This window comes from Gorilla gorilla, chromosome 16 (genome assembly GCF_029281585.2).
Source record: "Gorilla gorilla gorilla isolate KB3781 chromosome 16, NHGRI_mGorGor1-v2.1_pri, whole genome shotgun sequence".
NCBI lineage: Eukaryota > Metazoa > Chordata > Mammalia > Primates > Hominidae > Gorilla > Gorilla gorilla.
This window is the reverse complement of record NC_073240.2, coordinates 90,445,531-90,470,913: the sequence shown is the minus strand read 5'-3', so window position 1 is coordinate 90,470,913 and position 25,383 is coordinate 90,445,531. Positions and strand designations below refer to the sequence as shown.

General features: G+C 41.8%; 2 protein-coding genes across 19 annotated transcripts in view; one reads left to right on the top strand and one right to left on the bottom strand.

Moving 5' to 3' along the window:
- The window catches only part of FANCI (FA complementation group I), a 72,177-nt gene extending 57,119 nt beyond the window's left edge, over positions 1 to 15,058 (bottom strand). For 5 of the 18 annotated variants that reach the window (XM_063698818.1, XM_019010953.3, XM_063698821.1 and 2 more), the window contains exons 1-2: positions 14,237 to 14,589; positions 10,583 to 10,685 (exon numbers count right to left, since the gene is read on the bottom strand). In XM_063698818.1, coding sequence (XP_063554888.1) covers positions 10,583 to 10,666 — 84 coding nt within the window. In that variant the 5' untranslated portion in view covers positions 10,667 to 10,685; positions 14,237 to 14,589. Of the gene's footprint in view, positions 1 to 10,582; positions 10,686 to 12,463; positions 12,548 to 12,594; positions 13,095 to 14,236 lie in introns of those variants that run through there. The other 13 variants (XM_063698820.1, XM_055362941.2, XM_063698819.1 and 10 more) reach the window with 10 other exon arrangements.
- A 3,273-nt stretch (positions 15,059 to 18,331) lies between these two features.
- Positions 18,332 to 25,383, top strand: part of RLBP1 (retinaldehyde binding protein 1) — a 30,149-nt gene continuing 23,097 nt past the window's right edge. The window contains exon 1 of the mRNA XM_031002309.3: positions 18,332 to 18,599. The gene's annotated coding sequence lies outside the window, so the exon portion shown is untranslated. The remainder of the gene's footprint in view (positions 18,600 to 25,383) is intronic.

The following is a 25,383-nucleotide window of genomic DNA, read 5'->3' as shown; positions in this document are numbered from 1 at the left end:
TTCTCAGAAGTAGGTGACATTTAAGTAGAGACCTGGAGGACAAGAAGGAGCTAATTATTCAAAGGAGTTAGAGAAGGATATTCCAGATGGAAGTATGATCACGTGCAATGTCCAAGAAGCAGCAAAGAACCTGGCATATTTGAGGCCAAAGGCTTGCTTAAAAAAAAAAAAAAATCAACATGGCTGGAGAATAATAAAGAAAAGAGTAGTAGAAGATGAGTTTGAAGAGAAATGGGAAAGGACCAGATTATGAAGAATCTTACAGGCCATGGTAGGAAGTTTAGCTTTTGTCTAAGTGCAACGGAAGTTACTAAAGAGAAAAGAAGGAAGTGGGATGATAGATTTTTCAAAAATCATCCTTGCTCCTTGCGTGGAGAATGAATTATGGGGGTTTAAGAGTGAAATGGGGATACCTGTTAGTAGACTGCTACCATGTTTAAGAGAGAGATGACAGTGGCCTAGACCAAAGTAATAGAGGCATTATGAATTGAATTGTGTCCTCCCCACAACCCCAAATTTCATATGTTGAAGTTCTAACCCCCAGTATTTCAGAATGTGACCCTATTTGGAAATTGGGCTCTTGTAGGTGAGATTAGTTGAGGTCATTAGGATGGGTCCTAATCCAAAGACTAATGCCCTTATAAAAAGGGGAACTCTGGACACAGAAACACAAACAGGGGGAATGTCAGGTGAAGATGAAAGCAGAGATCAGGTGATACAAGCCAAGGAATGCTAAAGGTTGCCAACAAACCACCAGAAGCTAGGTGAGAGACACAGAACAAATTCTCATAGCCCTCAAAAGGAACCAATCCTGACAACACTTGATCTTGCACTTCTAGTCTCCAGAACTGTGAAACATTACATTGCTGCTATTTAAGCTACCCAATTTGTGATACATTGTAACAGCAGCCCTAGCACACTAATACAGGAGATGAAGAAAAGTAGATAGATCTAAGATAAATATTTGAGAACTAAGAATACAAATTCCTTAGTTTGGAAGGGAAGTAGGGGGTGGTGATGAAGGAAAAGAAATCTAGCCAGGCGTGGTGGCTCATGCCTGTAATCCCAGCACTTTGGGAGGCCGAGGTGGGCAGATCACAAGGTCAGGAGATCAAGACCATCCTGGCTAACACGGTGAAACCCCGTCTCTACTAAAAATACAAAAAATTAGCCGGTCGTGGTGGCAGGCACCTGTAGTCCCAGCTACTTGGGAGGCTGAGGCAGGAGAATGGCATGAACCCGGGAAGCGGAGCTTGCAGTGAGCCAAGATCACGCCCCTGCACTCTAGCCTGGGTGACAGAGCGAGACTCCGTATCAAAAAAAAACAACAACAAAGAAAGAAATCAAGGAGGATTCCTAAATTTCTGGCTTAAGCAGCTAGCTGGTGGATAGTGGCACCATCTGTTTGCGTGGTGAAAATTTGGGATGAAGGAAGCATCTAAATAACCCTGAGAGCTTACTAAATTTCCAGGATCTACCCACAGTTTATGATTCGGGTCTGCTGTGAGGCTCAGAACCACTACTCTGAGATATCCAAGTGGAAGTGCCAAATAGATGACAATGAAATATGCCAAGTGGAGCATCAATGGAAACAGATGAGACCATCCAGGAAAGAATATAAAGAGAAGAGAAACACCGAGAGTCAGTCATTAAAAAGAGAAGCAGCTGCCAGCAAAGACAATGGAGAAAGTGAAGTCAATAACATTGGAGGATAATCTCGAGAGAGAGGTGTCACAGAAGCCAAGACTAACAAAACAATAAACTATCTCTTCCACAAGTACATGAGGCTGGTGTTTCTAGCTGGAGTCCATCTCTCTATTAAATATATAATAAAGAAGTATCTGACTACTCTTGCCTATACCTTCCAACAGAGTACTTGATCCTTGACATAACCCTTAGAGCAGCAGTTCTCAACCAGTGATTTTTGTCCCCCAGGGGACACTAGACAATGTCTAGAAACATTTCTGGTTGTCACAACTGGAAGGATGCTGTTGGAATCTAGTGGGTAGAGGTAAGAGATGCTATCAAACATTCTGCAATGCACTGGACAGCCCACCACAACAAAGATTTATCTGAGCCAAAACATGAGCACTGCCAAGGCTGAGAAGCTGTTGACTCTTTTCGAAATAGTTCAGTTTCAACAGAAAGCAATGTGGCATAGGAAGAGGGAAAAAAAGCTGGATCCAGAATCAGAAGCCCTGGATGTAAATCCTAGCTATGCCATTTACTAGCTATATAACCTCAGGCAACTTACTTAATCTGTTATGTGTGTCCATTTCCCCACCTCAAAGGACTGAGATAAAGGGGAGAAGAATTTGCACAGAGCCTAACACACGACAAGTACTCAACGAATGTTAATTTTCTTCTATTGCCTCTGTCCTCTACTCCCCTTCTTCCTCCTTCCACTTATGTGATCTTCAGTCTTTCTTTGACCATGTTCAGTTATGCTTTTTACTACATTTTAAAACTCGGAAATAGAGCAAGTAAGATTTAAGTATCCCTGTTACCTCAGAAGGCTTTAAAATTTTTAATTGGCAGACTGTAACTACCAAGTTAACAGCATAATCCAAATAAATTTTAGTTTTTAAAAAATAGAACATTCCTCATTTTGTGTTGTCTGATGTTTCCTTGTGGCTAGATTGAGTTTATGCGGTCTCACAAGAACACAGGTGATATCGTGTCATTCTCGGAGTATCACATCAGGAAGCACATGATGTCCATCTGTCCCTCATTGGTGATATTCTGATCCCACTTTATAATTACTTCCCCCACCCTGTCCCTTTGCCACCAGTAAGCAATTTATAGGGAGACACTTTAAGATCATGCAAATATCTTGCTCCTCATCTAATTTTCTTCCTGTAAAATGGAAATGCCCAGCAGAAACCACTGTTATCAGGTTATCAAAGTCAGTATCACCAGGAATAACACTGACATCAAGAACTCAGTGATTTGATACACTAAAAAGGGCATGGTACCATTTCTGTGGTCCTTATGCCAGGGATACATGACATTGGTCCAATCATGAGACACCACCAAACAGGCCCTAAATGAGACACATTCAGCAAAACAACTAATCAATACTCCTCAGGGCTATCATGATCAACAGAGATAAGGAAAGACTGAGAACTATTGCAGAGTGTAGGAAATCAGGGGGAAATTACAACTAAGAGCAATGTAGGATGCTGAGTGGGATCCTGGAACATAAAGAGAACATTAGTGAAATAATTACTGGGGAGAGTTGGAATAAGGTTCTTAGCTTCATTAATTGTATCGTATCAATGTTTTTAAAGTCCCCCTGGATTTAACATCCATTGGTATTTCTTGCCTGGTTCAATCTTTACCATTACAATTGCAAAGGAATGATTTTCCAACTCCTGCACTGTAAGCAAGAGAACTCCTTTCTACCCATGTATTCATTTACTTACTTTACTTACCTTACTTAGAGACAGAGTCTTCTTTGTCACCCTGGCTGGACTGCAGTGGCACAGTCATAGCTCACTATAACTTGAAACTCCTGGGCTCAAGCAATTCTCCTGCCTCAGCACCCCTCCAGTTAGCTAGGAATACAAGCGTGTGCTGATATGCCATGCTACTTTTTAAATTATTTTTTTGTAGAGGTGGGTTCTCACTATGTTGTCCAAGCTGGTCTCAAACTCCTGGACTCAAGTGATCCTCCGTCCTCGAACTCCCAAAGTGATTTATTTATTAATTATGAGTATGGACTTATAAATCTCTGTATTTTTCAATGGTTCATTATTGAACTTATTTTGATGCTCAAATAGTCCCAGATTTGGCCAAAGGGAAACCCTTCAAGCTGGCTCTTCTGTCTTTGTGACACGCCCCCACTGTCTTTTTTGAGCACTTCTTTACTTTCTGGTATAGCAAGATGTTCCAGGTTCATCTTGTATCCATCCTGCCCACGCATAAACTTATCCATTTCTCTGAAGAGCCCTGGTTCCCTTGAGTGAGGAATGGTTATGAAACAGCAAAGATCTAGGTGATGGGTGTGTTTGTTGTTACTATGGCGTCTTTTTAAAATTTATTTATTTATTTTTTTATAGAGACAGGATTTGACCATGTTGCCCAAAGTGGTCTTGAACTCCCGGACTCAAGTGATCCACCCACGCAGTTTCCCAAATTGTTGGGATTACAGGCGTGAGCCACCGCACCGACCAACTATAGCATCTTTGCTTCATAGTTCTTTCAGTGGAGAGAGCCAGGAAATGTATGCATGTTTATACCCATAAAAATATACATGGGGCCAGGCATGGTGGCTCCCGCCTGTAATCCCAGCACTTTGTGAGGCCAAGGCAGGTGGATCATATCTTTCATTTTAATTTATATTTCTCTTATTACGAGTGAAGTTGAGCATATTTTCTTATGTTTAAGGCCATTTTTACATATCTTTTAGTGATTATTCTCATGTTTTTTGCCTTTTTTAAATACAGTTTATCTCCCCCCCACCCCCAACAAGTTATTTATGAATTAGGGATATTAATCCTTTTTCTGTGATACGTTACAAATATTTTTTCCCAGTTTGCCATTTGTCTTTTGACTCTGCTTATGGTATTTCTGGCCACAGAAACTTTTTAACTTATATGTAGACAAACTTATCTTTTCTTGCATCTATATTTTGTATAACAGTTAGAAAGCTTTTCACTGCACTGAGCTTAAAGAGAAATTCATCCATGTTTTCTTCTAACATATACTTAAGTTACTTATTTATTTATTTATTTTTAAGAGACAGAGTCTCACTTTCACCCCTGTTGAAGTGCAGTGGCACAATCATAGCTCACTGTAATCTGAACCTCGTGGCTCAAGCGATCTTCCCACCTCAGCCTCCCAAAGTGCTGGGATTACAGGGATAAGCCCCTGTGCCCAGCCCTAACATTTATTTAGATTTGTTTTTTACATTTAAATTTCTGATTCATTTGGAGCTTTCTCTTGAATATGAGAAACACATCTAATTTCATCTATTTTTTCCAAATGTCCATCCAGTTGTTCCAATATCATTTGTCAAAGATTATCTTTATTTCAGTGTTTTAAGATGTAATTTTATTAGATACTAGATTTTACTTGTAGCTGGGTCTATTTTGAGACTTTCCATTCTTATGCATTACCTATTCTATTCTTTGTATCCTATTCCGTTTCTGTTCATCTACTCATGCACCAGTACTGCACTCTTATTTATAAAAGTTTTTGTGGTGTTTAGTCTCTGCTATGGTTAATCCTCTCTCAGAGCTCTTTTCAGCTTTTCCCTAACTATTCCTGTGTGTACAATTTGCTATATGAATTTTGCAGTCAACTTATCTAGTTAAACAAAATAGCTCAATGGGATTTTTACTGGTATTAAATTGATAAATTAACTTTGGAAGAATTGACATTTTCGTGATGTTCAGACTCCCCAGTCAAGAACAGGGGATATTTTCCTAGTTTTCTACTTTGTCCTTTAGAAGTGTTTCATAGTTTTTTTTCACATGGGTTTTGGACATTTCTCAGGTTTATTCCTGTTTTAACTTTTCTGTTGCTATTGTAAATGGGGCTTTCTCATTTACTGCACCTTTTTTTTTTTTGAGACGGAGTCTCACTCTGTCGCCCAGGCTGGAGTACAGTGGTGTGATCTCAGCTCACTGCAACTTCCGCCTCCCGGGTTCAAGCAATTCTCCTGCCTCAGCCTCCTGAGTAGCTGAGACTACAGGCATGCACCACCACGCCCAGCTAATTTTTCTATTTTTAGTAGAGTTGAGGTTTCACCATGTTGGCCAGGCTAGTTTAGAACTCCTGACTTCAGGTGATCCGCCTGCCTTGGCCTCCCAAAGTGCTGGGATTACAGGCGTGAGCTAACTGGCTATTATGTATGAATGCTACTGATTTTTGCATATTAATTTTATATTCTGCTACCTTGATGAATTCTGTTTATAGATGGTTTTATCACAGATTCTCCAGGGTTTTCCAGGTATACTATCATGCCATCTACAAAGAGAGACGTTTTATATTTTCTTTTTTTTTTTTTTTAGATGGAATCTCACTTTGTTTACCCAGGTTGAAGTGCAATGGTGCAATCTGGGCTCACTGCAACCTCCACCTCCCAGGTTCAAGTGATTCTTCTGCCTCAGCCTCCTGAGTAGCTGGGATTACAGGCACACACCACCACGCCCAGCTAATTTTTATATTTTTAGTAGAGAAGGGGTTTCACCATGTTGGCCAGGCTGGTTTCGAACTCCTGACCTCAAGTGATTTGCCCACCTTGGCCTCCCAAAGCGTTGGGATTATGGGTGTGAGCCACTGCACTCAGCCTTTATTTTTCCATTATTATGCCTGTGATTGTTTTCTCTAGGTTAAATGCATAGGCTAGCCAATCAGAACATTATATAGTAATGGAGACAGTAGGCATCATTGCTTTATTCCCGGCCTTAGAGGAAATGTCTCTATGGTTTCCCACTAAGATGCTGACTCTAAAATTTAGATATATACATTTTATGATGTAAAGGAAACAGCCACCCATTCTGATTTTTCTCAAGTTTTTATTAGGAATGAGTGTTGAATTTTGTCAAAGGCTTTCTCTGATCCATGAAGATAATCGTATAATCTTTATAGTAATATACTTTCAAATACTGAACCAACCTTGTATTCCTGCTATTAAATCCCACTTGATCATGGTGTGCTTTTTTAAAATGTGGTGTTGCAATCTGTCCCCTAATATTTAAGACTTTTATATCAATATTCATAAGTTACATTAGTCTATATCCTCTTTTTTCTATGCTATCTTTATGAGGTTTAAGGTTATACCTGATAAAGATAGCATAAAAAAATCAATGTTATATTTGTTTAATTCAATGTTATACTTGCTTCATTCAAAGAACTTGGAAGTTTTCCTTTATTATTTATGCTCTGAAACAATTTATGTAGCATTAGGACTATCTACCTGATCTCTAAAGGTTTGACAGAAGTTTCCTGCCAATCTATCTGGGCCTGGTGTTTTTGTATGAAGTAGTTCCTTCATAACTTTCTCTTTTCTTCTATGGAAACTGGTCTGCTTAAGCTTTCCATCTCAAATTGGCTCAATTTTATTAAACTGTACATGCCTAAGAAATTATCCATTTCCTCTAGGTTTTCAAATTTATTTGCACAGGAATCTACTGTAGTCTCACAGTATTTTTTGAGATTTTCTCTGTATTAACAGTATTTCTCCCTTGTCATTTCTCATTTTGTGCATGTTTTTACTCCACTGTTTTATTATATTAATTAATGGTGTTTTTTCCCCCCACAAAGAACCAAGATTTTGATTAATTTGATCCACTATTTTTCTGTTCTCTACTTTATTAATTTCCACTTTTATCTTTAGTAGTTTCTTGTGTTTTTTGTTGTTGTTTACTTTCTCTTTTTTCTAGGTTTTTGAGTTGGGAATTTATTTATTTTCATTATTTCATTTGTATTGATTTCATTATTTCATTTGTTAAACACTTGTTTTTAACATTATTCCATGGATTTTAACATGTAGTATTTTTGTTATCTGTAATTATTCTTCAAAAATCCTGTAATTTGTTTGTATCTCTTTTCCTCCAAGAGTTATTTAGAAGGTATTTTTTTATTTTTATATATACATATATTTTTATTATACTTTAAGTTCTAGGGTACATGTGCACAACATACAGGTTTGTTACATATGTATACATGTGCCATGTTGGTGTGCTGCACCCATTAACTCGTCATTTACATTACATTTACATTAGGTATATCTCCTAATGCTATCCCTCCCCCCTCCCCACAACAGGCCCCGGTGTGTGATGTTCCCATTCCCGTGTCCAAGTGTTCTCACTGTTCAATTCCCACCTATGAGTGAGAACATGCGAGGTTTGGTTTTTTTGTCCTTGCGATAGTTTGCTGAGAATGATGGTTTCCAGCTTCATCCATGTCCCTACAAAGGACATGAACTCATCATTTTTTATGGCTGCATAGTATTCCATGGTGTATATGTGCCACATTTTCTTAATCCAGTCTATCATTGTTGGACACTTGGGTTGGTTCCAAGTCTTTGCTATTGTGAATAGTGCCACAGTAAACATACATGTGAATGTGTCTTTATAGCAGCATGATTTACAGTCCTTTGGGTATATACCCAGTAATGGGATCACTGGGTCAAATGGTATTTCTAGTTCTAGATCCCTGAGAAATCGCCACACTGTCTTCCACAATGGTTGAATAGAAGGTATTTTAATTTCCAAGTAAAAGGGTCTTTGCTTTTTGACTTTTAGTTTCAGTCTTCATTTCCAGTTTTATTACATTGTGATCACAGAGAATAGTTTGTAGTAATTCTACCTTATGGGACCTACCCATGTTTTCTTTGTGCTCTAGTATATGACATGTGATTAATTTTTATGAACATTCTATGCGTTTAAGAAGATAATATACTCTTATCAAAGTTCTCTGCAAATATTTTAAATATTCTTTATATTTTCCACCTCTTTACAATCTGTGCTTTATTTAGTTATCCTCAGCTCTATATTCCACTTTACTAATTTTCTCTTTAGCAATGTTTTGTCTACTGTTAAACCACCTACTGAGGTTTTCATTTCAAGAAGTTTTCTTTCATTGTTTTCTAAATCCATCCCTTATTTTGTGAGTTCTATTCCTTCATTTACATCTTCAAATATTTTAAATACTAGGTCAGGCAGAGTGGCTCACACGTGTAATCCCGGCACTGTGGGAGGCTGAGGTAGGTGGATTGCTTGAGCTCAGGAGTTCAAGACCAGCCTGGAAAGCATGGCGAAACCCCATCTCTGCTAAAAATACAAAAATTAGTCGGACATGGTGGCACATGGCTGTACTCCCAGCTACTCAGGAGGCTGAGGTGGGAGGATTGCATGAGCCCAGGAGGTTGAGGCTGCAGTGTGCTGAGATCGCCCCACTGCACTCCAGCCTGGGCAAGAGTGAGATCCCACCTTTAAATAAATAAAGTTAAATACTGTATTAAGTATTTGTGTTAAATAATTAAAGATTTTTTTCAGATTGCTCTAAATCCTTGAATATGAATTTTCCCATTTCTGTTTGAGTCTTTCTTGCCACAGGACTTCTTTATGTGTTTTATAATTTTTTACTCTGAGTTCATCTTCTGTGGAACATTTTATCAAATGAACTGCCTGCATATATTACTGACATGCTTAACAAATTTGTAGAGGATAAAAAGGTGATTAATATGGTCAGCAGAATCATACAAAATGATCTTGATGGAGTAAAACAAGATGAATCTAAAAAAGGTGACAGTTAACAGATATAAAGTTTGTTGTTTTGGTAGTTGTTTTTAGAAACTGGGTCTCACTATGTTGCCTAAGCTGATCTCGAACTCCTGGCCTGAAGGAATCCTCCCAAAGTGCTGGGATTACAGGTGTAAGTCACCATGCCTGGCCTATATATAGTTTTTAACATGGATTCTAAAAGGACTTCAGAGATAAAGGAAACTTAGCTTAATATCAACATATACAAAAATAAATATAAGAGCAATGAGACTACAATATAATGTTGCTGCCAAAAAGCTGATTTTGCATTAATGGAAAAATGAGGTAAATATTAGCATTACTCTATCCTAGAGTCAGAAAACATCTGGAACACTGTCTTCAATTTGACAGTGTTCATGCCTTCAATTTGAGGCATGAAACTTTAAATAAATAATTTAAATGCTAGTTTCAATCAAATCTTGTCTACAGAATGATTCAAGTTACAACTCACGCAACAAGTCATCTCAAAAAATAGCTATAAAGGCAATCTTGGATAATTTCAAAGAAAAAAAAATCAAAGAGCAACACTGCATCAATTCCTAGTTAGTATGTCAGATAACACACACTAAGATGCACCTTGCTTCAATAACTACAACATTAACACATAAAAATTCCCTTAAAAACATAATACTCATCAATTGACAGAAAAAGGAAAAAAATCCCATGATACTCAGTGTCTTTACTTGTTTATACATATACCTTGAAGAGGGATTCTTTTCCAGGCAGGGACCTGGATAGGATGAGATCACTTATGGAAAAAGGAGCAGTATATCAGCTGAGAAAGAACATTAGGGAGAATAAACAGCCTAACATATAAGGCAATTACTATCCCATTTTATAATCCTACACTTATAGTGAAAACAGAGGCCCTAATTTTTACTAATAATTTCAAAATATTTTGCCGCTTATAAACTTAATTTCTTTATGGAAAAATACAGAGAAGCATCAAAATGCAAAACTAATGTCTCAACCAGTAACTATAGTCTGGATATTATCTTCAAATAGGATTGTTCTGAGGACCATAAAAGTATACTAATTTGCTTTTATAAATACAGTTGTAAAAGCATTCTATTCTTAAACTATTTCAGGTTTAAATTTGGTCACAAATGCCCTCAAGTAGTCTATTTCTCTCATTCCCTCACCCCAATTTCTTTACATCTATAAATTATTATTAAATAAACCCTTGTCTCCTACAGTGAATGGGGAGTAGATAAAGAAGCAGCATAATTTTTCTTTCTCACATGTGCTTTGAATGTGTCATCACGCCTGACATTTACTTTTAGCAGAACATGCTTCCTAATACTCACATCACCTTCTCTCAGGGTTTGAAGAAATTCTTGCAGTTTGTCTGCTGTTTTTTCTGCTGCTAGAGATAAAATCTTCTGGTCCATTGTTGCTCATATCACAGAACTACAAGGGAAAAACGTCAGAGGTGGGTGAAGATTCCAGAAATAAACAAACTTGATTTGTTTTCCTTCCCTGTTAACTGAATATTTCATACCTATTATGCAATGGGTGCTCAACAAACTTAGGACTATCTTTAAGTAGGTGATTCTTTTTTCTTCTTCTTAAGCTCAGTGGCAAGATGATTCTTAACCTAACCAAAATAATCCTGAAAATTCCCTGGAATTGCCTTATTAGGAATCTGTATTCTAATCAAGTGGTTTCATAATTTTTGCCCACACTTGTTGCCATCTACTCACCATACTACCTAGAACAAAGCTTCCATTTAACAGCATGTCAAGTATGTAATACATTATATATTACCATAAGCATGTAATAAAGTATTTGACAAATAAATGAATAAACCAATAGCACTATAAATGCTATATGCCAATTAAATGGTATAAAAACAAGTGAGAAGGGGAGCCCAAGAGTGTGAGGCTGCAGTGAGCTATGACCATGCCACAGTACTCCAGCCTAGGCAACAAGGTAAGACCCTGTCTCTTAAAAAAAAAAAAAAAAAAAAAGAGGCCGGGCACCGTGGCTCACGCCTGTAATCCCAGCACTTTGGGAGGCCGAGGAGGGCAGATCACGAAGTCAGGAGATCGAGACCATTCTGGCCAACACGGTGAAACCCCCGTCTCTACCAAAAATACAAAAAAAAATTAGGTGGGCGTGGTGGCGGGCGCCTGTAGTCCCAGCTACTCGGGAGGCTGAGGCAGGAGAATGGCGTGAACCCGGGAGGAGGAGCTTGCAGTGAGCGGAGATCACGCCACCGCACTCCAGCCTGGGCGACAGAGCTGTCTCAAAAAAAAAAAAAAAAAAAGAAAGGAAGAAAGAAAGAAAAGCTGAGAAGTTAACAAGGTAAAAGATGTAACTGTGTTCTTAAATGTCAAGGCTTCGCAGCAGAGGAAAGCTTGAACTGGAACTTAGAGATTAAATATAGGTAGTCAAGACAACCAGGTTGTATACATTATGGAGAAGGGTATCATGAACAAAGGCATTCATACGGGAAATGAGAAATTTCTTTGGGGAAAATGAGTAAAATGGCTGAGGTAGAATCCAAGTAGGAGAATAGTGAGTAGGAAGGCTGGAAAGATAGGCTGGGAGTAAACAGGTTAAGGAATTTAGATTCTATTTCGTAAATTACTGAGAACCATTAAAAAATTTGAGCAAAAGACAATCTCACAAGATTGCAAGTGTTTGAGGAAACAGAACCTAGCATCTTTGTGCAGATTAAAGTGGGGAGAAGGTAAGAAGAAACAGCAAATGCTAAGAGACCATTTGGAAGTTATTTTAGTGGAAATGATAAAGACCTGTACTAGGGTGGTGACTGGAGAATAGAAAAGATGGGATGAAATGGAGGCACATGAAGTAGATAGAATTCAGTGAGTAGCTATGAAAATAGAAGGGGTAAGTACAGCCTAGTAGAAAGAAAATCTGTTCCTCCTCTTCTTCCTCCTGTGTTTCCCGTCTCCCTAAATGGTACCATCATCCACTCAGCTGCTCAGACCAGAAACCTAGGTAACATTCTTAACAACTTTGCCTTCATCCTTCACCACATCCATTACCAAGTCCTGTCAATGTTACCTACTAAATATCTCCCAAATCTGTCTACTTTTCTCCATCTCCACTACTGACACATTACTCCAAACCACCACCATCTCTCACCTGAACTACTGCAATCGTTTCCTAACTTGTTCCCTTCTACGCAGCAACTAAAGTGATGTTTTTGAAACACAAACCTGATTATGTGACTTATCTTCCCTCCATGCCATCCTCATCTTAAAGCTCTTCAGTGGCTTCCATTGCTTTATCAGTCCAAAACCCTTAAGTAAGGATAAAATAAGTCCTGCAAGTTCTGACCCATGCCTACCTCCCTTTCATCACTCTGCTCCAGCCATGGAGAATTGCTTCCAGTCCTTCAAATCTCCAAGTTCTTTCTGCCACAGGCCCTTCCACATGTTTCCATCTGGAACTTAAATAAATATTCCTGCTTCCATCCACTGCCCCCCAATCTTTTATTACTAACTCCTACAAATCCTTCAGATCTCAGCTCAATCCACATCTCCTCAAAAGCTCAGTCTAGGCCAGGCGCAGTAGCTCACGCCTGTAATCTCAGCACTTTGGGAGGCCAAGGCAGGCGGATCACGAGGTCAAGAGATCCAGACCTTCCTGGCCAACATGGCGAAACCCCGTCTCTACTAAAAATACAAAAAAAAAAAAAAAAAATAGCTGGGCGTGATGGCACGCACCTGTAGTCCCAGCTACTTGGGAGGCTGAGGCAGGAGAATCACTTGAACTCAGGAGGCGGAGGTTGCAGTGAGCCGAGATCGCGCCACTGCACTCCAGCCTGGCAACACAGCGAGACTCTGTCTCAAAAAAAAAAAAAAAGAAAAAAAAAAAAGAAAAGCTCAGTCTAGGTTAAACGTTCCCCTAGTACATCCTCTCATGGCACCAGTAAACTCTCTTACATACTGTCACTAATTTTTAATATTACATGTGTAATTATCAGATTAACAAATGTTATCTCCCACTAGACTTTAAGTCCCCTAAGGACACGGGCCGTAGCTGGTTTTGTTTATCATTGTATCTCCAGCACTTAGCACAGTACCTAGCTCAAACTAGGTAACAAATATTTGTTGAACAAATTATTGAACCCCTATAATAGGGAAAACACTGAACCCAGCACTTTACATTCATTAACATGACTCCCACAACACCACCTACTAGGTAGGTGTAATATTAGCCCCATTTTAGATTAACAACTTTTGGGATTCAGAGATTAGGGAATTTCCCCCAAGATTAGAAGGCTACCAAGTGGCAGAGAGAGAAGTGAAACCCGAGTCTGTCCAGCTCCAGACTCCAAGATCCCATGCTTTGAACTACCGGATGCAAACAGGACACACCAAGCTAAAAAGGTGTCCAGCCAGAAGGGGCAGGCGGCTTCGAAGGGGGATACGTTTAAATCAACCTAGGCACATTTGCTAAAATCATCCTAAAACCAGAGGTAAGACCAGAGGCGGGTGGCTGTGAATTCCCTGAACGCGAAGTAGATTCCTTGCCAAGAGACGCTGGGGAGCATCAGAGGTCTGAAGCCAAGATCCGAGAATGGCAGAGCCCCGCCGGCGGGAAACGCCGCGGCCTTCCCTTCCGGGTTCTTCAGTTAACAAGCCGTGAGCGCAAATACAAAAACTATAACACGAAGCAGCTGGTGATGGAGACCGCGACCGGACAACAAATGCAAACCAAGGTTAAGGGAAATTTCTCAGAAGAGCTGACCCTCGGCCAAGGGGGAAGAATTTAACAGAAGGGGCTCCGACTGAGGCACACCCCTAGGAGGGAACTGCGAAAGCTGAGGCAGGCGGCGGGAGACAGCGGAGCGCGTCTACTTTCCACGCCAGAGAAAATACCAGAACGCCAAGTCAGGACAGGAGCCTCCTTTCCCCCACAGAACCGCTCCCTCCCAGGGGCCCAGTCCTACAGCCCGAGCAACTCGCGAGCCGCTCTGCACTCACCTCGGCCTCACCTCCGCCACAAACTTCCAAAAAGCCCGCTCAACCCAACGCCGCCACACTTCCGTTACCCGTAACAACAAGATCCGCCCCCGCGGCTCACTTCCGCCGTCCGGGTGCCTGCGGGCGGGGCGTACCATGAAGACTGAAGGGGTGCCGGGAAGCGTGCGGGAGCGTCCCAGCTCACAGTCGGAGGGGGGCGCTGCCTGTCCGAACTCGCGCTCGGGACCGCCGATGAGCACGCGCGGTGGGACCTGAGCGTGCCCAGCGCGGTGTCCCGACGGGTTCAGCTTCCCTCGTGTCCTGTTGAGGGAGTAGTCAGTGCGGGAGGGGACTCACAATTGGTGGCCCCACAGGTCTTGGCACTGGAAAAGCCTGGAAGGCAGAGGCGGATTTCATACTCCACCTTGTGCCAAGGGACGGTAACCCCTCAGATGTAAGCCGCCTGTGGCTAGGGGTCTTAATGGACTTTTGGGAGTTGTGGTTTTTGTTTGTTCTCTGTTTTGTTTTGTTTTGCGCCCCCCTTGCGTAACCCCAGCGTTTATTGCATAGCCTGGCAAAAGCAGCGAATATTTGTTAAATGAACAACTGACAGTGGAGCGAAGACCGACAGAGGGTGGGCCGAGATTCTATTTTGGGTTGAGGGAGCACCTTGTGCAAAGGGTCTGAGAGCAACGAGCAAGCAACAGAGCCCCTGGCCAGTTCAGAAGGCGAAGGTGCTCGGTGGGAGTGGGAAGGCAGGGGTTTCTAACTCCTTTTCATATTGGGGGCAGTGGGGAGCCGCTGAAGGGGAAGGACATGACTTCGCATTGTAGAATGCTGTCTCGGGCAGGTGAGGACCGCAGAAACTGTTCAAAAGAGATGAGCCAGGTGGGGCGGACCAAAGGCAGGACCCCCTTAGAAGACTGTAAGTTGTCCCAGAGATAGGTGGTGGTGGCCCAACCTTGGCAATGGGGACAGAAAGGAGTGGACCGCATGTGAAAGAGATTAGGAGGTAGAGATTTAGGAAGCCCAAATATCCGGATTTGAGGGGGTGTGGGCGTTGTTGAGGAATGTTCAGGCTTGAGCGACTGGGGTTGGGGGGCGGGGAGTTAATCCTGCAGTTGACTAACACAGGGAGCACAGGAAAAGGATGATGGGGTGATGATGAGCCCTTCAGAGTTGGACTCACCAAATTTGAGGTGCCTGTGGGATGGCAAGTGAAGGAATGCTAAGATCAGGGAGTCAGTCTGGAACCTGACTCGACTCCCAGCCCTCGGGGGTAGAACGGGTCTACATGGCCAGTTATTGAAGAAACAGAGCTATTGGAGGAGAATGGTTCCTCTCAGCTGTCTAGACCTGCTCCTTGCTTGTGACCCTTCAGCATTTTTTTCCTTCTACATTTCTGTCCCAATACTGAGCTGTGATGTTAACTAAAACACGGCAGCTTGAGGTAGAAGATGATTCCTGAACGGAATCCTTTGCCTTGCCAAGGAAATAGATGACTTTGCCTTATCTCCCCACAAAATCTCCCAGGCTGCTTCTGGGATTCAGCCATGAATCTGTGGGTCTGGGTAGCTAGAACAAGCTCATTAGCGTCTCCGAGCCTCCACTGGCGCATCCCAGACGTACTTTCTGAATTGCCTGTGTGTCTGCCCACTGGCATTGATGCCTCAGGGTTCTTGTCTTCTCTTGCTGCACGAATGCATCATCTGTGTTTTCCATTTGCATTAATAAGTTACATATGCAAAAGAAGAGAAGAACAGATTCATTCAGATTAACAACGGTTTTTCACCGTGGTGCAGGCTTCCTTAACTAAGGAGCAAATCTTATCCGTCTGGTTCACTGACTGGACACTATACACTGAGAAGCTAGTGATACACTGATTCTAGAAAATACATCCAGTTAAAAACAGGTTTACAGTAATGGAACTAAATGTTCTTCAGACCTTGTCAATAGTACTTGTTTATCTTAACAACATTATAGCTACTAATATTTACAGGAGTCCAGAGAAAAAGAACAAATGGAAGCCCCTTACCATTCCCAACTCAGTCCTACAGTGTGAGGTCTCAGGCTTCCTATGCCTGCATGTGGACACCCAGCCTGAAGATCCACACCATGACTGCCCCACAAAGCTGCCCTGTAGCCACCCTTTCGGTCTAGGGCTGTACATACTAGCAGGTCCGCTCTAGGGAGGGTGGACCTAGGAAAAGGCCTATCTGGGCCCTGGAAGCAAATTTGAGGATGGTTAAGTAGGTACCTAGAGCGTGATCTAAAGGAAGGTGGGTGGGCACATCCTCTGGACTCTGGGCAGAGGAAAACCAATAAGGCCCCCACCCCGCCCAAGAGCTCCAGTTGCTCGGGATTAAGGGCAGTGCTGCTTGAGAGAATGATCAAGGTAACACATATAAAGAGCCAAACTTAGAAGCACATGAAAGTGTTATTTCCTTCCAGCAATCCCACTACTGGGTATATATCCAAAAGTATTGAAAGCAGGATCTCAGAGAGATATTTGTATATCTGTGTTCACAGTAGTACTATTTACAATAACCAAAAGGTAGAAACAACACAAATGTCCCTCACTGTATGAATGGATAAAATGTGGGACATACGACCGGGTGCGGTGGCTCACACCTGTAATCCCAACACTTTGGGAGGCCGAGGCGGGCAGATCACGGGTCAGGAGATTGAGACCATCCTAGCCAACGTGGTGAGACCCCATCTCTACTAAAAAAATACAAAAAATTAGCTGGGCATGGTGGTGCGTGCCTGTAGTCCCAGCTATTTAGGAGGTTGAGGCAGGGGAATTGCTTGAACCTGGGAGGCAGAGATTGCAGTGAGCTGAGATTGTGCCACTGCACTCCAGCCTGGTGACAGAGCGAGACTCCGTCTCAAAAAAAAAAAAAAATTGTGGGACATACATACTATGGAATATTATCCAGCTTTAAAAGGAAGGAAATTCTGACACATGCTACAACATGGATGAACTTGAGAACATTATGCTAAAGTGAAATAAGCCAGTCACCAAAAGACAAATACTAATGTACGTGATTCCGTTTATATGAGGTATCTCATCAAATTCATAGAAACACGCCGGGCACAGTGGTTGACACCTGTAATCCCAGCACTTTGGGAGGCCAAGGCGGGTGGATCACCTGAGGTCAGTAGTTTGAGGCCAGCCTGGCCAAAATGGCAAAAGCCTATCTCTAGTAAAAATATAAAAATTAGCCAGGTGTGGTGATGGGCGCCTGTAGTCCCAGCCACTCAGGAGGCTGAGGCAGGAGAATTGCTTGAACCCGGGAGGCCAAGGTTGCAGTGAGCTGAGATCATGCCATTGCACTCCAGCCTGGGTGACAGAGCAAAACTCCGTCTCAAAAAAAAAAAAAATTCATAGAAACAGAAAGAAGGTTGGTGATTATGGAGCCTGGGGGGAGGGGAAATTAGTTATTACTTAATGGGTACAAAGTCTCAGTTTTGCAAGATGAAAAAGTTCTGGAGATCTGTTGCACAACAGTGTGAATATACTTGACTTTACTGAACTATACACTTAAAAACCGTTAAGATGGTAAAAGAAACAAACGCAGTACTACCTGGATAGCTCACAGGTTTGTTAAGGAGAACTGGTTTACTCCACCTGGAAGAAATTCCAGTTTGGTAGAGTTTGAGGCAGAGGTTTACCTGCTCACTATTTATAGCACCAGTGTGTAGTAAAGTGCCTGGCATAAGGTAGTGCTTCATAAGGTTTTTGTTGTTGTTGTTTGAGACGTGTTGGGAACAGGCCCCCAAATCTGGCCATAAACTGGCCCCAAAGCTGGCCATAAACAAAATCTCTGCAGCACTGTGACATGCTCCTGATGGCCATGACACCCACGCTGAAGGTTGTGGGTTTACCAGAATGAGGGCAAGGAAAACCTGGCCCGCCCAGGGCGGAAAACCACTTAAAGGCGTTCCTAAACCACAAACAATGGCATGAGTGATCTGTGCCTTAAGGACATGTTCCTGCTGCAGATAACTAGCCAGAGCCCATCCTTTATTTCGGCCCATCCCTTTGTTTCCCATAAGGAATACTTTTAGTTAATCTACAATCTGTAGAAACAATGCTTATCACTGGCTTGCTGTCGATAAATACATGGGTCAAACTCTGTTTGGGGCTCTCAGCTCTGAAGGCTGTCAGCCCCCTGATTTCCCACTTCTCACTCTATATTTATGTGTGTGTGTCTTTAATTCCTCTAGCGCTGCTGGGTTAGGGTCTCCACGACCGAGCTGGTCTTGGTAAGTGGTGCCCATACATGGGGCTCTATCCCAGGTCAAAGGGTCGCCAGAGCGACGGTTGGAGAACGTGGAATTAAGCTGGAGGACACCCGAGTACTCTTAAGCAATGCCCATGGTGAGTCAGAAAGGGAACACAGAAGCATCAGGGTAACAGTGGGACAAGTGTGGGCTCTGGTTTGTTCCACCTTGGAACCTTTTCACACTAATGATGAGGAGGAAGGAAAGTATAACAAAGTAACAGAAGAGGTAACAGCAGGTTTGTTTGCCAGCTAAAGCTAAAGTGGCAAAGGAGGAAGAGGTTCATCCCTACCCTTCTGCACCCCCTCATTATTTTGAAGAAAAAGAGTGGCCTGACCCTCCAGATCTTTCTTTTCTGGAGGACACTGGGTGAAAACTAGTTGCCCCAGTGACTGTTAAAGCAGTTCCTTGAGCAACCGCTCTCAGTTCTATTCAGGCAGGAATTCAGCAAGCTAGATGAGAGGGTGATATAGAGGCTTGGCAGTTCCCTGTTAGGACACACCCCCTAGATCAATAGGGAAATATTATAGCTATATTTGAGCCTTTTCCTTTTAAATTACTCAAAGAATTTAAACAAGCTATTAATCAATATGAGCCAGGTCTATGCCCGAAGTGTAAAAAAGGAAAACATTGGGCTAATCAATGTCACTCTAAGTTTGATAAAGATGAGAACCCAATTTCAGGAAATGCCATGAGGGGCCTGTCCCGGGCCCCATTCCAACCTGGGGCATTTCTGGCTCAGGCCACTCCTTCACCCCTGTACAATGTCTGTCCCCCGCCACAGCTGGTAGTGCCGCAGTAGATTTGTGCTGCACAAAAGCTGTGAGTCTTCTGCCTGGGGAACCCCTGCAAAAAGTTCCAACAGGGGTCTGTGGACCCTTGCCAGCAGGGAGGATAGGATTACTTCTAGGTAGATCTAGTTTAAATTTAAAAGGACAGCAAGTACATACAGGAGTCATCAATTCAGATAACAATGGGGAAATTCAGATTGTTATATCTACTTCTGTTCCCTGGAAAGCAGAGCCAGGAGAGCGCATAGCACAGCTCCTGATTGTGCCGTATGTGGAAATGGGGAAAAGTGAAATTAAACCAATGGGAGGATTTGGAAGCACAAATAAACAAGGCAAAACAGCTTTTTGGGTGAATCAAATTACTGATGAACGTCCTACCTGTGAAATAGCTATTCAGGGAAAGAAATTTAAAGGTTTGATAGATACAGGAGCAGACATTTCAATGATTTCTCTATGGCACTGGCCATCTGCGTGGCCAATTCAACCCGCTCAATTTAACATAGTTGGAGTTGGTAAAGCCTCTGAACTATATGAAAGTAGTTATATTTTGCATTATGAAAGGCCCGATGGACAACCTGGGACTATTCAATCAATTGTAACTTCTGTACCTATAAATTTATGGGGAAGAGATTACAACAATGGGGAGCACAAGTTCTAATTCCAGAGCAATTATATAGCCCTCAAAGTCAACATATGATGCATGAAATGGGGTATGTCCCTGGTATGGGACTAGAAAAAAATTTGCAAGGTTTGAAGGAACTGCTTCAAATGGAAAGACAAAGTTCCCGCCAAGGTTTAGTATATCATTTTTGATGGCAGCCATTGTTAAGCCTCCAGAACCTATACCTTTAAAATGGTTGACAGATAAGCCAATTTGGATAGAACAATGGCCACTAAGTAAAGAGAAACTGGAGGCTTTAGCAGACTTAGTTATTGAACAATTAGCAAAAGGACACATAGCTCCCAACATTTTTCCCTTGGAATTCTCTAGTTTTTGTAATTAAGAAAAAATCAGGTAAATGGAGAATGTTAACTGACTTAAGGGCCATTAATTCAGTTATACACCCTATGGGGACATTACAGCCAGGACTGCCTTCTCCTGCTATGATTCAAAAAAATTGGCCTCTAATAATCATAGATTTAAAAGACTGTTTCTTTACTATCCCCTTAGCTGAGCAAGACTGTGAACGGTTTGCATTTACAATACCTGTGGTAAACAACCTGCAACCTGCTAAGTGTTTTCATTGGAAAGTGTTGCCACAAGTCATGTTAAACAGTCCAACAATTTGCCAGACTTATGTAGGGCAAGCAATTGAACCTACTCATAAAAAATTTTCAGTGTTACATTATTCATTATATGGATGATACACTTTGTGCTGCCCCTACTCGAGAAATATTACTCCAGTGTTATGATCACTTGCAAAATTTGATTTCTTGCCCTGGTTTAATTATAGCTCCTGACAAAATTCAGACTACTACTCCTTACTCCTACTTGGGGACCTTAGTAAATGATACTACCATTGTGCCACAGAAAGCAACCATATGTAGAAATCAACTGAAAACATTAAATGACTTCCAAAAATTACTAGGGGACAGTAATTGGATACAACCTGCTCTAGGCATTCCTACCTATGCCATGAGTAAACTATTTTCTATCCTTAGAGGAGATCCTAGTCTCACTAGCCCTCGGCAATTAACAAAGGAGGCTGAGGCAGAGTTACAGCTGCTTGAAAAGCAAGTGCATAAGACTCGAATAAATAGAATAGATCCAGAAAAGACTCTAAATTTGCTAATTTTTTCAATTCAGCATTCACCTACTGGTGTTACCGTCCAAGAACAGGACTTAGTAGAATCGCTTTGTCTTCCACATACTAATTCATGGACTCTAACTCCTTATTTGGATCAAATTGCTACTCTGATAGGAAATGGGAGAACTCAGGTTGTTAAATTACATGGATATGATCCTGGAAAAGTTATTGTCCCTCTCACAAAGGCACAAATACAGCAAACTTTTTTTTTTTTTTTTGAGACGGAGTCTCACTCTATCACCCAGGCTGGAGTGCAGTGGTGCAATCTCGGCTCACTGCAAGCTCCGCCTCCCAGGTTCACGCCATTCTCCTGCCTCAGTCTCCCGAGTAGCTGGGACTACAGGCGCCCGCCACCATACCTGGCTATTTTTTTTTTTTTTTGTATTTTTAGTAGAGATGGGGTTTCACTGTGTTAGCCAGGATGGTGTCAATCTCTTGACCTCGTGATCCGCCCACCTCAGCCTCCCAAAGTGCTGGGATTACAGGCGTGAGCCACCGTGCCTGGCCAGCAAACTTTTATAAATAGTCTTACTTGGCAAACTCATTTAGCTGATTTCATGGGTGTTCTTGATAATCATTTTCTGAAAACAAAATTATTTCAATTTTTGAAAGTAACTAGTTGGATTTTCCCTAAAATAAGTAATTTAAACCAATTGAAAGTGCTGAAAATGTCTTTACAGATGGGTCTAGCAATGGTAAAGCTTCTTATTCTGGCTCAAAAGGTAAAGTTTTTCAGACGCCCTATACTTCAGCTCAAAAAGCCAAGCTTGTAGCTGTAATTGAGGTATTGACTGCTTTTGATATGCCTATTCATGTGATTTCTGATTCTTCATACGTGGTTCATTCCACACAATTAATTGAAAATGCTCAGTTACGATTTCATACAGATGAGCAACTGATGACTTTATTTACCCAATTACAAACAGCAGTTAGGAGTAGAAGGCACCCTTTTTATATCACTCACATTAGGGCTCATACACCTCTTCCAGGACCTTTATCTGAAGGGAATCAAATGGCTGATCACTTAGTTGCTACTGCAATATCTAGTGCTAGACACTGTCACAATTTAACCCATGTTAATGCCTCTGGTCTCAAACGCAGATACGGCATTACCTGGAAAGAAGCTAAAGCTATTATCCAACGATGCCCAAGTTGCCAAATGGTACATTCCTCATCTTGCATAGGAGGAGTTAATCCTTGAGGATTGGAACCTAATTCCCTTTGGCAAATGGAAGTCACACATGTTCCCTCCTTTGGGAGACTAGCTTATATACACGTATGTGTGGACACCTTTTCTCACTTTGTCTGGGCTACATGCCAATCAGGAGAGTCTTCTGCCTGTGTTAAACGTCACCTTTTGCAGTGTTTTGTGGTGATGGGCATTCCAGCTTCTATTAAAACTGATAATGCCCCAGGCTATACTCGCCAAGCTCTAGCCACATTTTTCTCTATATAGAATATTAAACACATTACTGGCATCCCATATAATTCTTGAGGAGAAGCCATAGTAGAAAGAATGAATCTCTCCCTGAAATGACAATTGCAAAAGCAGACTGATGGAAACAGGGACTACGGAATACCCCATATGCAACTGACTCTAGCATTATTGACTTTAAATTTTTTGAGCCTGCCTAAAAGCCAGATGCTATCAGCAGCTGAACAGCATCTACAGAAACCAGCTACAAAGACAGAAGCAGAACAACTGGTTTGGTGAAGAGATCCGATAACAAAAAATTTGGAAATAGGTAAAATAATAACTTGGGGTAGAGGTTATGCTTGTGTTTCTCCAGGCCAGAATCAACAGCCAAGTTGGATATCATCAAGACACCTGAAACCTTATCATGAGCCAGATGCCGAGGAAGAGATTCCGGGAGGATCCCGAGGATCCCCCAGTTGCAGCCATGTCAAGCCTGATGCCGAGGAGGACCCCAGCTGTCACGAGCAACACCTGTTGAACTCAGCCACCTACCTGGGGACAGATCAAGAAGCTGTCACAGATGGTGGACGAAAACCTGAGGAAAGCGGGACAACCAGTCACAATGAGTAATTTTATGATAGCGGTGATCACCATTGCCATGAGTATTCCTTCAACAAGGACTGACACAGAGAACAATTATACTTATTGGGCATATTTATCAATCTTGGCTGGCAGTAATGCCTGGATGTAATCACTCTATGACATAGTTACACATGCTTTCTGATCTCAGTATTTCCCATAATAAACGAGCTCCTATAATTGAGGCATACCGCCCTCAAAAACCTATTTGTAAACAGAATTGGACCTGGCCAGAAATAATTAATGTATTTGTTTGGAAAGATTGCACTGCAGAACAGGCAGAGGTGCTGCACAATGATTCCTATGGAATCATTATTGATTGGTCCCCTAAGGGGAAGTTTAGCTTGAATTGCACTTCTCAGTCTGCATGCCACAGCCACACTATGTTCAGCTGGTCTAAACAAAATGGTCAGATGGTAGAAATGGTAAGAAATACAGCAAGAGTTCCTATTATCTGGAAACATGGTGGTATAGTACCACCTCAACCTCAAATGATATGGCCCACTGTAGGAGCTAAACATAAGGATTTGTGGAAACTATTAATGGCTTTTAATAAGATCAAAATGTGGGAAAGAATTAAAAAGTATCTAGAAGGACACTCTACAAACTTGTCTTTGGATATTGCAAAATTAAAAGAACAAATATTTAAAGCATCCTAGGCACACCTGACCTTAATACCAGGAACTGGAGTGCTTGAAGGAGCTACCAACGGATTAGCAGCAAGTAACCCATTAAAATAGATAAAAATACTTGGAAGCTCTGTGATTTCAATGATGACTGTGCTTTTAATCCATGTAGTTTGTCTTTGTATAGTCTGCAGATGCAGATTCCGATTCCTGCGAGAAGTAGCTCACCGTGATAAAGCTGCCTTTTCTTTTATCATCTTGCAAAAGCAACAAGGGGGAACATGTTGGGAACAGGCCCCCAAATCTGGCCATAAACTGGCCCCAAAACTGGCCATAAACAAAATCTCTGCAGCACTGTGACGTGCTTGTGATGGCCATGATGCCCACGCTGAAGGTTGTGGGTTTACTGGAATGAGGGCAAGGAATACCTGGTCCACCAAGGGCAGAAAACCGCTTAAAGGCGTTCCTAAACCACAAACAATAGCATGAGTGATCTGTGCCTTAAGGACATGTTCCTGCTGCAGATAACTAGCCAAAGCCCATCCCTTTGTTTTGGCCCATCCCTTTATTTCCCATAAGGAATACTTTTAGTTAATCTATAATCTATAGAAATAATGCTTATCACCGGTATGCTGTCAATAAATATGTGGGTCAAACTCTGTTCGGGGCTGTCAGCTCTGAAGGCTGTCAGCCCCCTGATTTCTGACTCCGCACTTTATATTTCTGTGTGTGTGTCTTTAATTCCTCTAGCACCGCTGGGTTAGGGTCTCCATGACTGAGCTGGTCTCAGCAGAGACAGAATCTCGCTCGGTCACCAGGCTGGAGTGCAGTGGCTCAGTGCAACCTCGGCTCAGTGCAACCTCCACCTCCCAGGTTCAAGCATTCTCCTGCCTCAGCCTCCTGAGTAGCTGGGACTACAGGTGCATGCCACCAAGCCCAGCTAATTTTTCTATTTTTTAGTAGAGATGGGGTTTCACCATGTTGGCCAGGATGGTCTCAATCTCTTGACCTCGTGATCCACCTGCCTCGGCCTCTCAAATTGCTGAGATTACAGGCATGAGCCACCGCGCCCGGCCGTGCTTCATAAGTATTTGCTAAATGGATGCAAAATCATCAGTATAGCCTTAGAAAAATATGGGTTTAAATTATCTCAATGAAACGAGAAATTTCATAACCCAAATTTTGACGTAAAAGATATATTGTTTCTTTTAAGCTCCCTGTGAATTTGCAATCATTTGAAAGTAGAAAGTTCAAAACAAACGCAAAAGTGTTAGCTCTTTTCTCCCAATCTGTTTCCTGTTTCTCAAAGGCCTGGAAGAGAAGAGGAATAGAAGGAGAAAGGAAAAGAAGCAGGGTGGAAAGTAATACATGAAAACTGGCCCCTTACAATTGGCAATATTTGATTAAATCATATAGATTATCCAATTGTGTTAGTGTTCAATTTTTTTGTATATTTAGTAGAGATGGGATTTCACTGTGTTAGCCAGGATGGCCTCAATCTCCTGACCTCAAGATTTGCCCACCTCGGCCTCCCAGAGTGCTGGGATTACAGGCATGAGCCACTGCACCTGGCCATTTTTGTTTATTTTTTATTTTTTTG